An 18,508-nucleotide genomic window follows, 5' to 3' on the forward strand; every position below is an offset into this window, starting at 1 on the left:
GCCCAAAGTCACACAGCTGATGAAGCCAGGATTTGAAGCCCAGTCTTCATGATTCTAGAACCAGTACACTAGGGGCCATTATCAGAGTAGGAGGCCAGTACTACAATCCATGTAATTAGACTCCTGACTCCCATTCCAGTGCTCATGATACCATAAGTGCCTCATCCTGAAACAGGGCAGAGCAAGGTAGAAACTGGGAAGGATCCAGGACTTCCAAGAAGAAGGGGACAGAGGAAGGAAGGTTTTATACACATCCAGCCCCCAGTGTTACTACTCTGTCAGCATCTTCAAGTCCTGGGAGATAAGGATGCAGAGGCTCTCAGGGAGAAGAGAGCCTCCCTGAAGGTGGAGGACTTAGGAAGACCTGATGGGAGTAGGGTGGACCCCGAGCTAAGGATAATGGGAAGTGGGTTTTAACTTACAGCTATAAGTGTCTTTGATTGCTTGAACCTGCACCCATTTTACAGGTAAAACTACCTGATATACACAATTGGACAGTGTCCACAGAGCCCCACATTCACAGTATCATGTATGTCATTACAGATGCAAAGGCAGATGAGACCCAGACAGGTTAAGAAATGTGCCCAAGGTCACACAACAGGTGGCTAGAACTGGAAGGAGAGAAAGAGGAATGGTGGTGGGGAGTAGGCTCACCGTGGGGCAGGTCCGCCGGAGACTGGGTGCCAGGGTGGACGTGCACTTGCTCCCACTGGAAGTCGTCGTACTGGGCCTGGCTGTACTCACAGGGCACTGCTGGGTCACTCACCTCCTCGAAGGTGCAGCCGGCTGTGAGGGCAGGGCCCAGTTAGCCCCAGCTAGGGCAGGGCCGCTGGCCAGGAGGGCTCCTGGGGCTCCCCTCCAGGCGCCCCCGCTACTCCCTCCCACCCAAGCCCACCCCCCATCCCTCCCTCTCCTAGGCCTCTCCCCACTGCTCCCTCCCTCCAACAAAACTCTCCCTCCTCCAACCCTTCCCCTCTTTTTACTGTCTCCACCCAACACCAAGACCTCCCCACCCTGCCCACCCTCCAGGACTCGCCAGGACCCCACACTGCTCAACCACCCATCAAAGACCCTCCCCCAGGAAAACTACTTAACATTATCACTCCATCATTGGAACCTCAAAACTCGTGAGATCAGGTCTAGAATTATCCCCATTTTACAGATGAGGAAACTAAGGCCTTAAGGGCACACAGCTCAGGACTGGCAGGCTCGTGAATGCACGAAGCCAGCCCTGATGGTCTCTCCTTCACTATAACAACAATGGCCACCGACAATTTCAGGCTTACCACAAGCCCTGCATGGTGCTAGCTACCCGCTCTCGGCGTGGCATCTCATTCAGGCCTCATCTCCTAAGGCAGGGACCCCCATGATTCCTGCCCGACAGGCGAGCTTTGGGGATTCATTCATCACCCAGTCACCCAAGTCAGGTCCCTGCCTGTGGGCATGGGACAGGCAAAAGCACAGTCCTGCATGGACGGGCCGCACGTATGACTAGAGAAGCAGCGTCCCATGATTTGGACCCAATATTTACACTAGAAAGGAGAAGAGGAGGGAGGGAAGAAGGCGGGGTAAAAACAGATGTGAGTCCTTTGCCTGGTAACGAGGTCCATGTTTCTCAGTAGCTCATCAGAGCCCTGAGTCAGGCACCTAGTAAACGTCAGACCGCCACTGGTGGGGAAAGAAACCGCAAACTGGTTCCTACACCCACTCCCAAACCTCGGTGCTGGTGGCCCCGTCATGGGCAGTCCAAGGCATCGGGGACCCGAGAAAAGGCCTGGCCAAGTGATAAGGAAGCAGGGACACGTCAGGCCAGGCCCGGTGCGGGGTACCTGCCAGCCACCCCATCTGACAGACGATGTGACGGAGGCCCCAGGGGATGAAGGGCTCCGTGCACAGTATCACATGGTGGGTACGTGAGCGGGCTTTGGCATTAGACAGACTTGGGATTGAATCTTGACTCTGCAACTTGCCAACCCCTGTGACCGTAGGCAAGTCACTTCTCCTGTTCCGAGCCTCAGTTTCCACCTCTGCACGTGGGGTTGTCGGGGATGCAACGCGGGGTCCACCTCTCACCAGACCTCGCGCGTTCAAGTTCTCAGGAAATGGTCCTTCACAGGCGCCCCTAGAGCCCACCCGAGCCACAGGATGGGACTCAAACCTGCATCAGCCAGATACCAGAGCCCGTGTTTCCTTCACCAGGAGGAGCACAACCAAGCTCCTTCCCAGGCTCAAGAAGAGGAAGGAAAAGAAAGAAAGAAGGAAAAGAAACTGGGGGCTGAGGGCCACGTGCCAGGCAGGCACCTGCACTGCGGCAGGGACTCCACTTTGGGGGGCTCGCCACGGTCGGGGGTCCTCCATTCCTCTTCCTGCACCCCACTGGAGTGTAAAACAATGAGATGTGGGCATGAGGCTGGCACCGAGTGGATGCGATGAAATAACAGAAGCCTCTCTCCAGAGCTGGAGCAGGACCTTGGCTGCGCTCTTTGCCTCTTTGTGTGAAAATCCCAAGTCAGCAGCATGCCCTGTGGCCTGTGGGAGGGAAGTTTTAACCCAACCTGTGCTGGGAAGGCCTCAACTCTCCCTCTAGAAAATGACCCACAGTACAGCACAGAGGGAGGCCGTGCCCAGCAGGGATGGTCAGGTAGGGCTTCCTGAAGGAGGGGACAGCTGACTTCATTCAGCCTGAGCTGAGTCTGCAGTCTGCTCCCGAGGTTCTTGGCCAACGCCTCCCTAAGGCAGAGGGATTGCCAGAAAGGGAAGCCCAGGATCTAGAGCCTGGATGGGGCTCAGGCCCTTCCTATTCCTTTACAAGGCAGGTTCAAGTACAAGGCAGCTGCTCAAGGATGTCTCATCCATGGCCCTGGGGCAAGCCTGGGAGTGCTTTGGCTTCCCCCTGTCCATCCTCAGCCAGGCCACGTGAGCTATCAGGACTCCCAGACTGACTGACCTAGTCAGATGGACCCTCAAGACCATGTGACCTCAGCCAAAGTAACTCCCAGACTGCCCCAGGTCAGTGGCCCCCAGACAGACTGACCTCAGCCAGAGTAGCCCCCAGCTAATTATCCCTGGCCATAGTGGTCCCAACTTCATCCAGACCATCTGACTTCAACCAGAAGACCACCCAATTGCCTGACAGACCCCAGACCAGCTAACCCTGGCCAGAGTGTCCCCTGACACTCCCTGACTCCCACAACTGATCTCAGCCAAGGTAACCTCCCTGGCTGAACTTCCCCCTCCATAGGCAGAATGACTCCCTCTCCCTGGTCCATGTCCATCCTCAGCCCTGTGCCTCTGGGCCAAGCCCAATTCCAACCACATCCCTTAGGGGATAACATCTCTGGGTCCAGGCTCCTCAGTGAGAGCCCCATCCCCAATCCTCCCCAGCTCAACTCTGGGGTGGGAAAAGTCAGGCCTCCTAGGTCCTAAGGAAAACCCTATCCCCTCCAGTCTGGATGGCTCACGAGCCACAGCCCCAAAGCCAAGCCCCAGCTCCTTCTAGAGACCCAACTCCTGCTGGAGATCACCGACCTGGCTGGGGGGAATTAGATCAGACTTTGGATCCAGAGCAAGAATGGTAGCAGGGAATCCCTCTTGACTCCATCAACACAGACATGGGCCACAGACATGTACACACACACACATCAACACCACCATGAGACTGTTGCCACTTACAATCATGTCCACCTATGCCCATGAAACTCCACAGTAATTCATAAGGCAGGTACTATTATTATTCCCGTTTTACAAATGGAAGCCGAGACACGGAGAGATGAGGTGGCTTGCCCAAGGCCACGCTCTAAGTCCCAGAAGCTGGGATTTAAGTCACCTTTCTTTATTCAAGGAGATTAGGTCCAGACAAAATAAGGCCCTGGTATTCCGCTGGCCACATGTGTTAATTCAGTTCCATTCACAGGAAATTAATCCACTGAAAGTACGAAGCAGGTCCCAGGCTGACACTATTAGAGGCACAAGGATGATTAAGATTCTGCCCTGCCCTCAGGGACCTCCCAGTCTGCGTGGGGGTGACGGAATACGACAAAGCAGAGAAGGGTCAAGACCACAAGGAGGGGTCCGGGAGAAAGACTTTCTGGAGGTGGGTGCATCTGAACAGGGCCTGGAAGGATGGTTATCATTGTGGCCAGAAGAGATGGGCGGAAAGGTATCTGAGACAAAGGGCCGGGCAGAAGCAAAGGAGGGGAGGAAATCAACACACAGTTAGTCCAGAGCATAGAGAGGAGCGCAGACTGACCCAAGCAATGGGAGAGAAGGCTGGAGAAAGGAAGGCCAAGGCCAGACCAGGGAGGGAGGGCCTTATGTGTCTAGGTGAGTTTGGCCTCATTTAGAACTGGGAAGCCAGAGTAGGTGTTTGAGCAGGCTTCAGGTGAGACAGGGATACATCCTCTATGCCAGGAGGAGGGCAGGTGGGTTCTCCAAAGGGCAGCACAGGATCAGGAGGGAGTTCGGTGGGACAAGCCCCTATGGGGTCCACAGTCAGATGTCAGGAACTGCTGAGGAAAGGAGCCTCAGGTCTCCATCCTAGATGCAAACAGCACACACTCTAGTCACACCCAGAGAGATGCACAACACACACACACACACACACACACACACACACACACGGCCCACACTCCCTTCCCCCAGCCTAGTCCAAGCCCCGGGGACACGGTCTCAGCCAGGCTGGGGCCAGGGAGAAAACCAGACCCCGCCATGGGTATCCCATCTCTGCCCTGGCCTCGCAGCGAGGGTGGGCTGAATCAACCCAGGACCCCCACCAGTTCCCCCAGCCTCAGCTCAAACTGGCCCAGCTACATTCCTCAGCTAATCTCCCCAATCTGGCAGGCGGTTGCCTCAGCAACCGTCAGCCACAATTTGGGAAGGCAGGAGGATGGCTTATCCACATCCGGCTGGGCTCTGGATGGGGCGATGTAAGGGGCAAAGCAACCTCAGCAGGAAGAGTGAGTGTGGGAAGAGGGTCTCCCCAGCACGACGGTTTCCACATCTCCATGTGCGTGTGTTTCCATATGTTGACGTGTGTGTGTGCGCGTGTACATGGTTGTGAGAGTGACAGCCTGGTACCGACTCGCGAGCACTCAGCTGGGAGGCAGGAGACCTGGATCTAATTCCCGCTGAGCCTCTAACTCCCTGTGTGACCTGCAGCAGGCGACTGGCCCTCTCTGAATCTCTGCTTCTTCACCTATGAAATGAGAATGGGGACCCAGGTGACCTCTACGGCCACTTCCACCACCTCTAGAGTTCTGGTTCCATTTGTGTGAGCATGCCTGTGAGCAAGAAGAATGTGAGGGCAGAGAGAGACTATGGGGCAGAGGTATATGTGAGGGTGAGCATGGGTCTCCGAGTGTGGGTCCCCCAGGCAGTGTGCTATGAAGTTGGGGGTGTGCAGGTGTAGATTCCTGTGCAGAGGTATATGGGCATACTCAGTGATAAGCATGTGCCTACAGGGGAGGTGAGTATATGCGGTGGGGTAGCAGGGAGTTGTGTGTGTGTGTGTGTGTGTGTGTGTGTGTGTGTGTGTGTGTGTCCCTGTGTGAGCACCAGACTCCTCCCCACCACACAGGGAATGATGCTCTGTGCCAAGTCTGGCTACTAGCCAACACCAGTATTTTCGGAAGGACCCTAGGTAAACAGAGTTTGTTTGCAATGAGATCTTTGTTCTCTTTGGTTTGTTAGTAGAGCATCCAGTTCCCAAGGGTGGCCCCAGGAGAAACAAAACTTCTCCTGCCAGACTGCAAGTCTGGGGGCTGGGATCATACCCAATCACAGGCACAGACCCAACCCTGGCCCAGGGAAACCAAATGCAACCCCAGTGACAGCCCTGGTCTAGTTCGTCATCTGAAGCCACATCCCTATGCCAGGTAGCCCAGCCCAACCCTGGAACCAACACTGGCCTCACCACTGGACATTCTTGCCCAACCCAGCCCTATCCTGTGTTCCCCACCCCAACTACAGCTCCATGTCAGGTCCATCTAACCCCACCTTCTCCATTCCTGGGGTCAGAGACTGGCCTCCGAACCCCATCCCCAAGCCCTGTGCATAGCAGGTGGCCAACAGTGGCTAGACTTTTCGGCCCCATGATCCCAACTAGTCTGACCCCAACCAACCCCACCCAGGCTCAAGCACCATGACTCCAACCCAGAGACCTGGCCCAACCCACTTCACTGCTTTACTTGCCCAGATCCATACATCCAGACCTCAGCCCAGGTTCCCTAGAGCTGCTCTCCAGAGCCCTGTATAACCAATGAGTAATTACTTAAGGGCAGGGGTGACCACCTTCTAATCACCCAGGATTCAGCATGGCTGCAGCCAGGAAGATCACCCAAGACAGGACCACAGAGAGACAAAGCTGAGCTGGTACCCCCTCCAGGAGCCAACACAGGGAGCAGCAATGCCAACATCCTTCCACCTCCACTGAGGATAGAAGGAAGCCAACTACAGCAGGGAACACTTAGGCCAGACCCACTCCCCATCTCCCTGATCACTATGCACCACAAATCCCAAGGTTCATGGTAGGGCCGCCATGTTGGTGGTAGAAGGGGAAGGCACAGGGCGGAGCCCGGCTCCCGACAGAGGCAAAGGGCTGAATGGGGAGCTGCGCTGTGCAGAAGTACAGGAGGCGAAGAGTACACAGACCCCTGCAGTATGATATCAAAACACAGTGCAGCTGAGCAGAGAGGCAGAGGGCCATGCACAAACCCACACGGTGCGAAACTGCCCTTTGTTGCCTTCCATGGAGACACAGGGCTGTGGGGTGCCACGGTGTGGTGTGCGGGGGGGCGGAGGGGCACAGTGTAGCAGCTCTGCACAGTACAGAGGCGGAATGCAGTCATACACCACAGGGGAGCAGAGCACACGGCGTGCACAGACCCCGGTACCAGCCCCCCGTGCGCATGGCGGAACCAGCGCAGAGGTGCCGCATCCGTCGTGGGCCTGACCCAGGGCTGCACAGAGGCACAGCGCGCCAGGGCCGCGCATCCAGGGGCACACTGGGCGGGCGCTTGGTGCTCCGTGATAGGTGCACGGAAGAAGGCCAGGGCGCCAAGTTCGAGCCCTACTGGTTCTCCTCGCTCTCCAGACACTAGGGCGGGGCCAGGTACATAGCTGCTGCTCAGTGACTTCTCACGGCCAGCATGTGTCTGGTGCAGGTGCGCACAACAGTGCAGAGACACAGGGGTGAGAAGAGTGTGGTGTGGTGCAGAAGGAACCGCTGGGTGGGGAAGCCTAGTCCAGAATACAAGCTCAATATAGTCCCCAGCAGCGGAGCAGGTGTAGACTCCAGGGTAGGGGTAGAAAGCAGCACAGAAATGGAGCGCAGTGAAGATGCCGTGCGGAACCGTGAATTCGATGCAAGGGCTCTGGGGTCCTAAAATCCAGTAGAGTGCACACAACCCAACCGTGAGCACGTGCAGTGCAGGGCGGTAACCCTGTGCGGTCCATGCACAGATGCGCAGATGCAATGCTGGGTACGGTGCAGACGTGCTACCCGCAAAAACCCAAGCCAGTCCCAGAGCCTGACAAAGTGGCTCCAAGCCACAGTGTGAGTACAGACTCCCCGAGCAGTGTGCAATGTGGGGCAGAGGTGCATGCAGGGCGGCCGCTCGAGGCAAAGATGTTGCTCAACTGCGGCTGCCAACAGAAACCTGGGGGAAAGGGCACTAGCAGACTCCCCAGCGGGAATCCCAAGAAAGGCTGAGACGCCGTAAGGGGCAGCGTGGCGGTGGCCATGGTGCCGTGTCGTGGGAAGGGCTTGGCCAGAGGGCACCTATCCAGCGCCGTGCAGTAAAGCACTGGGACCGAAGCGCGCATGAGGCAAAGGCATGCTGTGTGGGTAGAGTGCAAAGGTGGAACGCAGAGCAGCTGTGCCCAGAGACTCAGGAAAGGCCACATGCCCAACACGGTCAGATCCCCACTGCAATCGTGCAGTGCAGAGACGCCACGTGATGCAGAGATACAGTGTGGCCGTCGCATGCCATCTGTTGGCACAGCGCAGTGGTAGGATGCTAGGAGCTAGCCCCAAATCCCTGGAGAGTCCACAAGCCCCATGCAAGGCACCCTGCCCAGTGAGGTGGTGCAGCGCAGAACAGAAATGCTCTACGGAGCAAACATGCAGTGTGGCCATAGAGAACCAAGTGTGGGCTCCAGGCAGTGGGCCGGTGTGAGGGGCTCTACCCAGAAACCCAGGAGAGTCCACCTTCCCAATGCAGCGGTGACATCTGGTAGAATGATCCAGCACAGACGAGAGCAGCAAAGACACAAATGGCAGGACACGTGAGGGATGGCGTTGCAGGACAAGGGGTCAAGGCAGAGGTGGAGCGCACAGACCCCCAGGAGGCTCTGCACTGCCAACGCAAGGCAGAATCCCGGCGCGGTCATGTAGAGCAGGGCTAAGATTCGGTGTAGTGCCAGGACGCAATGCAGGGGCCCAGTCCTGAGGGGCTGAGCCCAGGAACCCCGGAGAGCGTACGCCCGCAGCGGGCCAGCACCGTGATGCAGTGCAGTTCGGAGTATAAGGCAAAGACGCGGCACACGGCCGATGCCCCGCAGGGAGGTCACATGTGCTGTGATGCACTGGGCAGCGGGGACGCCCAGACTGCTAGAAAACTCTGTGACTCCAGCGCTGGCAGTCTGGGCCGGCTAACCCACGGGTTGGGGGCTGAGGCCTCGTCTGCCCTGTGGACTTCCCTCCACCCCGTCCCCCAAAACTCAACATCTTCAACCCCAGTGATTCTCCAAGGGCACAGGATGAAGCCATTGCTGTCCATGGGACAGGCAGCCCGAACTGAGCACATTGTCCAGGTATTTCTATCTGAGCAGGGCCCCAGCGTGCTGGCTGGCAGACAATGAATTCTGATTCTGCTGAAAAGCTTTTGGGCAAGCAAAGCACATCCTCTGGCCCCCAGCCCAGGGCAGGGCGGTGCGGAGTAGGACAGGGCAGAGACGGAGAGGGAGACCTACTGGACTAGACCCTGGTACAGGGTGAGCAGGAAGTGGGATGAAGAACAGCGAGGATGTGAGAGGCGAGCCAGATCCAACCAACCTGGCTGGTCACTGCTGCCCTCCCCCCCACCACCCCCTCCAGGGCCTGGATGTCATCAGAAGCCAAAAACAAACTTTTCTGAGCACGCAGGGTGCCCGCACACATACACACACAGGCTTAATAACTGTTAGCACTTACACAGTGCTTACTAGGTGGCAGGCCCTGTACTAACAGCATACCTACGTATATAAAATATATCCTCCGGGCAACTCCATGCAGCGCGTTCTATAATTACAGCGATGTCACAGATGAGAACACTGAAGACCCAGAAAGGCCGAGTAACTCGCCCAGGTGTTACACAGCTGGTGGTGGTGGTGGAGCTGGGATTAGAGCCCAGAGCCCGTGCTCTTCACCACACTGAAAGTAAAACACATACTTACATACATGTGCAACCACAAGGGTGCACACTTTCACACATGTAAACACACATATACAAGCATTCTGAGCAAAGTATCCCCCACTCTCTCAGCTGAGACCCATCTATCCTTGTCGTCCACATAGCTTTCTGACACCTCCCAGTTGTCACCTCTTTTTTTTTTTTTTTGGAGAAAGAAAGAGTGCGCGCGTGCGACCGGGGGAAGGGAGGGGAGAAGCAGAGGGAGAGGGCGAGAGAATCTTAAGCAGGCTCCACACCCAGTGCGGAGACCCACGCGGGGCTTGATCTCACGATCCTGAGATCCTGACCGGAGCCGAAATCAAGAGTTGGACACTTAACCGACTGAGCCACACAGGTGCCCTCAGTTGTCACCCCTTATCCCCAACTGCCCCATGCCCCCCGGTTCTCTCCATCCTCCATCTGCCCCCCAACCCTCAGCTGTCCCCCCAACACCACCTGTCCCCTCAGCCCCAGCTGTCCCCAGCCTCCAGATATATCTTCATCCCTCGTTGTCTCCCATCCCCAGTTGTCCCCCATCCCTCAGCTGTTATTCTGCCCCCAACTGTGATCTTGGTCATCAAATATCCCCAACCACACCCTTTCCCAATTCCCCCATCCCAATCCTTCCACCCAGCTTCTATACTCTACTCCAAAACCTCAGGGACCGTTCCGAGTCCCTGTTCTCCACATCCCTTCTGATCCACCACTAGGTCCTGGGATCTGCACCCTGGGAATCTGCCCAAGACTTCCTGAGTCAGCCAGCAACAGCCTCTTCTGAGATGTCCACCTCAGGAGTCCTCCCCCAGCCATTCTGCAGGCAATGGCCGCCCTGCCCGGAGCAAGCCCAGGGGGCATACTGGCCCCCATCCGTGACGGCCCTCCAGAGCCCAGCTCCACCCTCCACCCGCTCCAAGCCTTCCCTGTGTACCCAGGGGTTCACATCAATGCAAACACTGAGTGGGCACCAACGATATACAAAGCCCTGGGGACAAGAAATGACAAAGACCCAGCCCAGCCTTCAGGGGGCTTCCGGCCCGGTGGGCAAAGAAGATGGAAAACTACTCAGCACACTGTCCTGTCCTACGTGCCTTATAGGAGAAATCGGAAAAGCCGTGCAGGGGTGTGGGGAAGTAAGGAGCATCCCTGGGGGAGTGACAGAGCTGGACTCAGGCCGGGCCAGTCAGCAGGCCCCCACGAGGTGAGAAGGGCGGGAGAGGCATTCTGGGCAGAAGGCACAGCATGTGCTAGGGCAGAGGGGTGTGAAAGGGCCTGGCAGGTTCTGGGATGAGGACTGGCCTGGTGATCCTGGATCATAAGGTGGACAAGCACGAGTGTGGTCAGGGGAGGAGAGGCATAAACATGAAGCTGTTCCAGAAAGCGGGGGGTGCATCATATAGGGTTTGGGTTTTGTCCCCTGGGTGCTGGAGAGCCTTGGGCTTGGGGCAAGGGAGTGGCAGCATCCCAGGTCTGCCTTCAAGAGACCATTCAGGTCACAGGTGCTGGAAGTGCTAGGGAGCTGACAGCAGAATGGAGACCAAGGAGGGCTACTGCAATAGTCCAGGCAAGAAATGATGGGCTGGGAGGAAGGGGACATGGATTCGACAAAACCTTCTTCAATGGCTGCAGAGTGATGGTTCAATCAGCCCACGTCCACCCCCTGAGGTATGCAGGCCTCACACCTCCAGGACAGCCCTGTCCATAGGACTTTCTGCCCTGATACAAATATCCGCTACCTGCACCGACCAATACAACAGCCACTAGCAACATGAGATTCTTGAGGACTTGAGATGTGGCAAGTGTGACTGTGGGATTGGTTTGTATTTTCATGAATTTTAACCAATTTAAATTTCATAACCACATGTGAATAAGTGGCCACCATATTGGAAACTGCAGGTAGAAAACATTTCCATCGTTGTGAGAAGTTCTATTTGCAGGAAGTTCAATTGACAGTGAGCTCTAGAATGAGAAGAACCATTCTAGAGAAGCAGAACCAGTGGGGCCTTCTCCAGAGGCTCCTGGCCTTGGGGTCTGAAGGGAGATCAGGAGGCAACCCTCAGGGCAGGGGGTGTCAGAAGCTGAGTGGCAGAGGCCCTCGTACATAGCTGTACACAGTCACCGGGACACTCCCTACCCAACACATGTGCACCCCTTTCCTGGAGACAGAAACCCTGACCACAGGGCACCCCACACCCAGACTCACACACACCTGGATACTCTAATGCATGGGTACCCTGTTGCCGGACACAGATCCCCCCACACTCCGATATCCAGACACTTGGGAACCCCACACCCAGACACCCAAGTACTCAGATAGCCCCACATGTGGACACAACACAGAGACACTCCCATACTTGAACACCCATTAATCTGAGGACTGCCAGAACACCTGGATACACCCACCTCCGGATCCAGAGACACAGGGCCATACCTAGGTTGGCACACCCTGATCCTCCCATAGCCTTGTCCTGGGACACCCACACCTAGATACTGAGATGCCACCCACCCAAACAGGTCTACACCCAAACTCCAGGTATTTGACACTTAGATACCAAGACACCCTAGCAGCAGGCTCCCCAGGGATCCAAACAGCTGGTCACCTCCCTATTCCAAATTCAGATCCTGCCATGCAGGGTAACCAGATGGCTAGACACCCTGACAAGCCACATATATGTCCTGTGCCCCAGGCTACGATCACACACACACACACACACACCCCTCACCCCATTCTGACTGCCCAGATGCCAGGATCACACCTGCACACACCTCAGCCAGCCTCCCATAACCCCACCTGCAGGGGTCACTACAGGGAGAAGCCCTCCTCCCCTCCCTGGAGCTCACAAACAGTCAGCACACAGGTTGTGATCCCACCTGCCCACTCCAAGATCTGGGACAGAGAACCGAAGGAGTCTCCCCCTCCTGATGCAAGGCCTGCCCTCCCTCCTCCCAGGACACTCAGCTCAAACTGACGGTTGGGACTCGATGCTTCTCACCACCTGCTGAGGCCTCGGGCACAAAGGCTGAGCCTGGGGGCAGGACAAGCCCTGCCAGCTGCTGGGGTGGGGGGGGAGGGGACAGGGTTGGAGACAGAGCTGGAAGCTGTGGGGGAGGGGATGACAGGCAAGAGCCCGCTCCCTTCAGTCTCCACCAGGGACTCAACCTCCCCAACTCACAGCTCCCAGATGACTCTGTACGTGGCCTTTTCACACACAACACCCCCACTCCCCCAGCAGAATTTTCCAGATTCCTGGAGGGAAAACCGAATTCTTTAATCCCTACTTTCAATGGAGTCAGTGCGCCCCCATCTGGCTTCTCCAGCTCAGAACTTGACCCACTGGACCTCATTCATTCTTTCTTGCCACATTTATTCAGCAGCGGTGGGCCAGGACTTGTACCTGACACTAAGGATTCAGAAGTGACCTAAATACCCAGTCTCTGTCCTCATAGAGCTCATGGTCTGTAAGGGAGAAAGGACCAATAAACTGTAATTACAATAATTACAATGCTATGAAAAAATCCAATCAACCCCCACTCTCCCTTCTGGAGCTAGAACAGGGCAGTAACCAAGGAAGGCTTCAGGGAGGAGGTGATGCCTAAGCTGATACCTGAAGGAAGAACAGGAGTTCACCAGGAGAAAAGGTGGAATTAGAGAGTTCTGGGGAGAAAGCACAGCTTGGAGGACAGAAGGGGGCTGCGGGAGGAAGGGGGGCACAAGGCACCCCTAGCAACTCTAGCTAAGCCAGCCGGGCATGAAAAGGCACCCCACAAGTCTAGCTTAGCAGATGGAAGGATGGCAGCATGCCTCAAGCAAGCAGGTGTCTACCCTGAATTCCCTCTGACACTTGAGTTGGGCAGGGGACCTCCAAGGAGCTCAGCATCCCCCACCCTGGCCACTCTCACCACCTCCTGCTGAGTCTCCTCCCCCGGCCCCAGGGAGAAGGGCCAGCTGCTCAGACAAGCCTTTGTTGCCCAACCTGAAACCACTGGGCAGCCTCTCCCTCATTCCTGTTGTCCACAACCCTAGCAACCAAAAGGACAAAATGAGCTAGAACACAGAGGAATACGTTATTGCCAGATTTGCATGACTGCAAGACATCACACACCCACCCTTGGTGGGGCAGGGGACTCAGGAGGCATTCAGGGAGCCGGACTGATTTTACCTGGGTTGAGGGCAAGGATTGATCGTACCCCTTCTACAAAGCATTTATTTATGAATGAAGCCCCAAAGGTAATAGCTACAAGGGCGCCAGGAACTTTAGAAGTGAAGTGACTTGCCCAAGGTCACAAGGACAGCAAGTGGCAGAGGTAGAATTTGAACCCAGGTCCCCCTGGCTTCAAATCACACTTTCTGGGGCTCTTTGTAACAGTCCTCACAATGATCTTTTGTTCCCCGGCACTCACAGATAGAGCCTTACTTTACAATCTACCAAATACTATGCACCATTATTATGATGCCCACAAGGCATATGAGGAAACCGAGACCCCAACAATGGAAGTAACTTGCTCAGGGTCTCACTCCATCCCAAACCTCAGTTCTTGACAGTCTCCCCCCTGCCGGCAAGAGGTGAAGCACAGGAGGGTTCTTGGAATCAAGGGCGGGGGCGAGGGGGGGAGAATAGTTTGATCTCAGGGTGGGGGAGGGGGCAAAGTTGCTGGGGGAAGGGTTGAGGGGTAGAGGAAGCCAGGCCCCAGCTCCCACCCAACTGCAGGAGCGACTGCGGGGGCAAGAGGAGCTCTGCCCCAGAGGCCCGAAGGGGCGGCGGGGCAGCGAACTCTACTCCGGGGAGGCCAGTTCTCGGAGGCCGGCGGCCAGGAGGAGTCTCTCCCGGGCCGAGGTCGCCCGGCACGTGCCTTGGCTCTGATCTCTGCTTGGGGCGTCTCCCCGTTACTCAGCGCCCTGGGTACCAGGCTGGAGCCACCCAAACGGTGGGGATTGAGAGGATGAGGCCGCGGGAGGGGACCGGGCCACCCCTGCCCCAGGGGACGGGTCGGGCACAACTCCGCCGGAGGGGGCCGCAGTCTGGCCACCCAGGCCCCAGGGAAGGATGTGGGGGGGGAGGGGAGTCAGACACACGCACGCAGCCGACACACGGTCCACAGCACACACGGACACACAGACACAAGCTCCGGGTACGCACACTCAGATACGCGAACACACACACACACACACAGCACGATCACACAGCAGACAGAAACACGGAGACACACGGACACACTCACACACACCGCGGTCCCAGCCGGCAGGGAGGCCGCACAAAGTTGCGGAGTCGACCGAGGGAGTGTCCCGGGAGACCCCGGTGTCGGCGGCGCCTCCTGCCCGCCACGGGAGGGGGCGCCGTCCCGCGGCCGAGGGCCAGGCCCTGCCCGCGCCCGGACGTCGCAGCCCCGCCCGGCCACAGCGCCGCCGCGCCCCCCCGCCCCGGACTCCACCTCCACCGCCCGCGCGGTGCAGCCACGGCCGAGCCCCGCAGGAGCGCCCGCCCGCCGGCCCCGGCGCGCCCCGCGGCCCCCGGCGACGGCCTGCCGCGCTCGGCCCTCCCCGCCACCCGCCCGGGCGCCCCGCGGCCCCGGCGCCGCCTCGGAGCAGCCGGCCGCCAGCGCCGCGCAGAACTTGCGAAACAACAAACAGCCCGACATGTCGGAGTCGGCGGCCGCGGGGCCCCCTTCCTCCCTCCCGAGCCTCAGGCCCGGCCCGGCCCGACCCGGGAGGGGAGGGGGCGCCGCCGCGACAACTTGTTCCGGGCCCGCGCGCCACACACGCACACACGCGGGGCGCACACACACACACACACACACACACATCCTGATACCGCCCCCTCGGGCGGCCCCGGGCCCCGGGCACACACTCGGCCACCGCCCAGGCGCGCACCACACTCGCAACATTCCTGGACACGCAGCCAGCACGCACGGACACACTCACACACTCACATCCGCTCCAGACACGCTCCTACACACGCATTCCCGGCACACTTGGCATTCACTCGGACCCACGCAACCCCCGGCGGCGCACACCACCAACCCCAGACACTCCCACACGTACACATCGCGCACACAGCGCACGGACACACACGTTCCGGACCCGTTCCCACGCCTTCACACACGTACACGAACCTCACAAGCACACACACCACACACGCGTTCCCCGATCCACACGCGGGCAGAATCCACAGAGCACTCCCGGTCACACGCATAACACAAACACACAGCACATTCGCGGACACACAACAGGCAGCACTCCCTGCCACGATATACAAAATGCAAACAAATGCAACACATTCGCAGACATAACTCCGGCCACACAAGCAAACTCAGATGCACACACACACAACCTACTTGGCCGCACAAACACTACACACTGGCAGGCGCACAAGACAGTGCACACCCAATGCCTCGATGCACACAACATTCACCCAACACACTCGTAGACACACAACACACACAGCACCTTTTCATGCACACATAACTCACGGACACAACACTCGCAAACACACAACATCCTGAGCACCCGATCGCACAGCCAACACTCAGACACACTCAGGGAGCAAGCTCCGAGCGCTCGGTCACCTAACACTTAACACTTTCTTGAGAGCTACGCCACCGGCCCCGGGGGCTCCGCGGGGCAAGCTTGGTCGGACCGACGCACGCTTACCTGCCGGAGTCTCGGTCTCAGGCGCGCAGAGCTGGAAGGTGAGCGCCAGGACCAGAGCCTGGGCGCGGACCATGGTGCGCCGCCGCCTGCCCCGGGGCCCGGCGCAGGGGGTGCCGCCGCCAGAACCCGAGGCAAGCCCAGCCCGAGGCGAGCCAGAGCCGGAGCGAAGCGGCGCTGCGCGGAGCGGGACTGGCGCCGAGTCCAGAGCGGGAGCCCAAGCAAGCGGGGCGCTGACGTCAGGCCCGGCCGCGGGTTCCGCGGTCTCGCGGCGCCCCCTGCTGGCAGCCGCGCGCGCTGCAGCTGGTCCGATCTTCGACTGCCCGGGCGCGCCCCTCCCCCACGCCTGCACACACCTCTAGGGGGTCCCGGGCCGGGCCATGAGGCCCACCGGCCTCTACACTCACCAAGCGCCGACATTCTCAAGCCAGCACGCTCGCTGCTCACACTTAGCTCTGGCACAGCGCTCTCGGGGACAGAAGACCCAAAGACACCCTGCTTCTCTGTCCTCTTTGATGCTTGAATCCCCTCCTACCTAGACCCCTCCAAATGCACATTCATGCATACCTCCAAGGACAGAGTGCTCATCACCTAACAAAACCAGATGGTTGGGTCTTTGGAAACGCTGGCTTTCAAAGTTGCTCAAAATATTCCTTTATTATCCTTTTAATATCCATGGGATCTGTAGTGATGTCCCCTCTTTCATTTCTGCTATTAGTAATTTATGTCCTCTCTCTTTTTCTTAGCCTGATGAGAGGCTTATTGATTTATTGATCTTTTCAAAGAATCAGCTTTTGGTGGAGATGATTTTTCTCTTCTGATTTCCTGTTTTCAATTCCACTGATTTCTGCTCTAATTTTTTCTTTCTTCTGTTTCCTTTGGATTTAATTTGCTCTCCTTTTTCTAGTTTCCTAAGGTGGAAGCTTAGCTGATTGATTTTAGATCTTTCCTCCTTTCTAATATATTCATTTAGTGCTATAAATTTCCCTCTAAGCACTGCTTTTGCTGCATCCCATAAATTTCTATAAGTTGTGTTTTCATTTTCATTAAGTTTAAAATGTTTTTTTATTTCTCGACATTTCTTCTTTGATCTATGTGTTATTTTTTAAGACTTATTTATTTATTTACTTATTTGAGAGAGAGAGGGTGCACTTGCAGGGGCGAAGGACAGAGGGAGAGGAAGGGAGAGAATCCCAAGCAGACTCCACACTGAGCGCAGAGCCTAATGAAGGGCTTGATCTCACAACCCTAAAATCATGATCTGAGCCAAAACCAAGAGTCAGACACTCAACCAACTGAGCCATCCAGGTGCCCCTGATCCATGTGTTATTTAATCTCCAAGGCATCTGGGGTTTTCCAGCTACCTTTCTGTTATTGATTTCTAGTTTAATTCCACTGTGGTCTGAGGGCAAGCATTGTATGAGTTCTGGTCTTTTAAAGTTAAGATGTGTTTTATGGCCCAGAATGTTGTCTATCTTGGTGACTATCCCACATGAGTTTGAGAGGAATGTGTATTCTGCTGTTGTTGGATGGCATAGTCTATGCATGTCTATGATTGATGGTGTTGTTGAGTTCAACTATGTCCCTACTGATTTTCTGCCCGCTGATTCTGTCCATTTCTGACAGAGGAGTGTTGAAATCTCTAACTATGGATAGTGAATTCATCTATTTCTCCTTACAATGCTGGCTTTTAGAAAATTATTCCTTTTCATGCCACGAAGTCTGCCTCCATCACTAATTCTCCTTGGTCCTTGTCTACCTCTGGCTACACAGGTTAAGTATATTTGGGCCTCTACCCAGTACAGGCCCTTGTACAATGATGTCAAACTTGCTGTCCATTACTATGTCCAGACATCTTCTATGTGCTTTACCCACATGGACTCATTCTCACCACTATTATTTATTACTCCCATTACACAGTTGAGGAAATTGAGGTACAGAGAGGTGACTTTTCCAAGGTTGTGCATTAGTATGTAGTGGCATCAGTTGAATCAAGGCCATCTGGCTTAACTTGAATGGAGGCTGAGATCTGCCTCCCATCTGGAGCAAATTAACAAATCCCAGATAGTGATTCATTTATTCGTTTATTCGTTTATACAATTCCTATAAGCCAAGGTGGAAATATAAAACAAAAATTCCTACCCTCATAGAGCTTACATTCCAGTGGGAAAACAAGAACAATAAACAGCCATACAAGCAACTTCTCTGGTACATGAGATAGTGATAAACCACTGCTTCTGGTATTTGGGACAGAGATATACCAGAGAAATGGAGGGAGAAAGAGTGAGGGGGGGAAGAGATTATTGCAGTTTTATTTAATTTTCTTTTGTTTTGTTTTTTTTAAAGATTTTATTTATTTTTGCAAGAGAGAGAGAATGAGCATGAGCAGAGGGAGAAGCAGACTCCCCGCTGAGCAGGGAGCCCGATGTGGGACTCA

General features: G+C 56.1%; 1 protein-coding gene across 12 annotated transcripts in view; it reads right to left on the bottom strand.

The window, feature by feature from the left end:
• PTPRU (protein tyrosine phosphatase receptor type U) overlaps nt 1–16,285 on the bottom strand; it is a 77,414-nt gene extending 61,129 nt beyond the window's left edge. For 10 of the 12 annotated variants that reach the window (XM_036115413.2, XM_036115410.2, XM_036115409.2 and 7 more), the window contains exons 1-2: nt 16,075–16,285; nt 655–786 (exon numbers count right to left, since the gene is read on the bottom strand). In XM_036115413.2, coding sequence (XP_035971306.1) covers nt 655–786; nt 16,075–16,147 — 205 coding nt within the window. In that variant the 5' untranslated portion in view covers nt 16,148–16,285. Of the gene's footprint in view, nt 1–654; nt 787–1,286; nt 1,372–9,231; nt 9,368–16,074 lie in introns of those variants that run through there. The other 2 variants (XM_036115411.2, XM_036115412.2) reach the window with 2 other exon arrangements.
• Nucleotides 16,286–18,508: the final 2,223 nt, after the last annotated feature.

Source organism: Halichoerus grypus, chromosome 5 (genome assembly GCF_964656455.1).
Source record: "Halichoerus grypus chromosome 5, mHalGry1.hap1.1, whole genome shotgun sequence".
NCBI lineage: Eukaryota > Metazoa > Chordata > Mammalia > Carnivora > Phocidae > Halichoerus > Halichoerus grypus.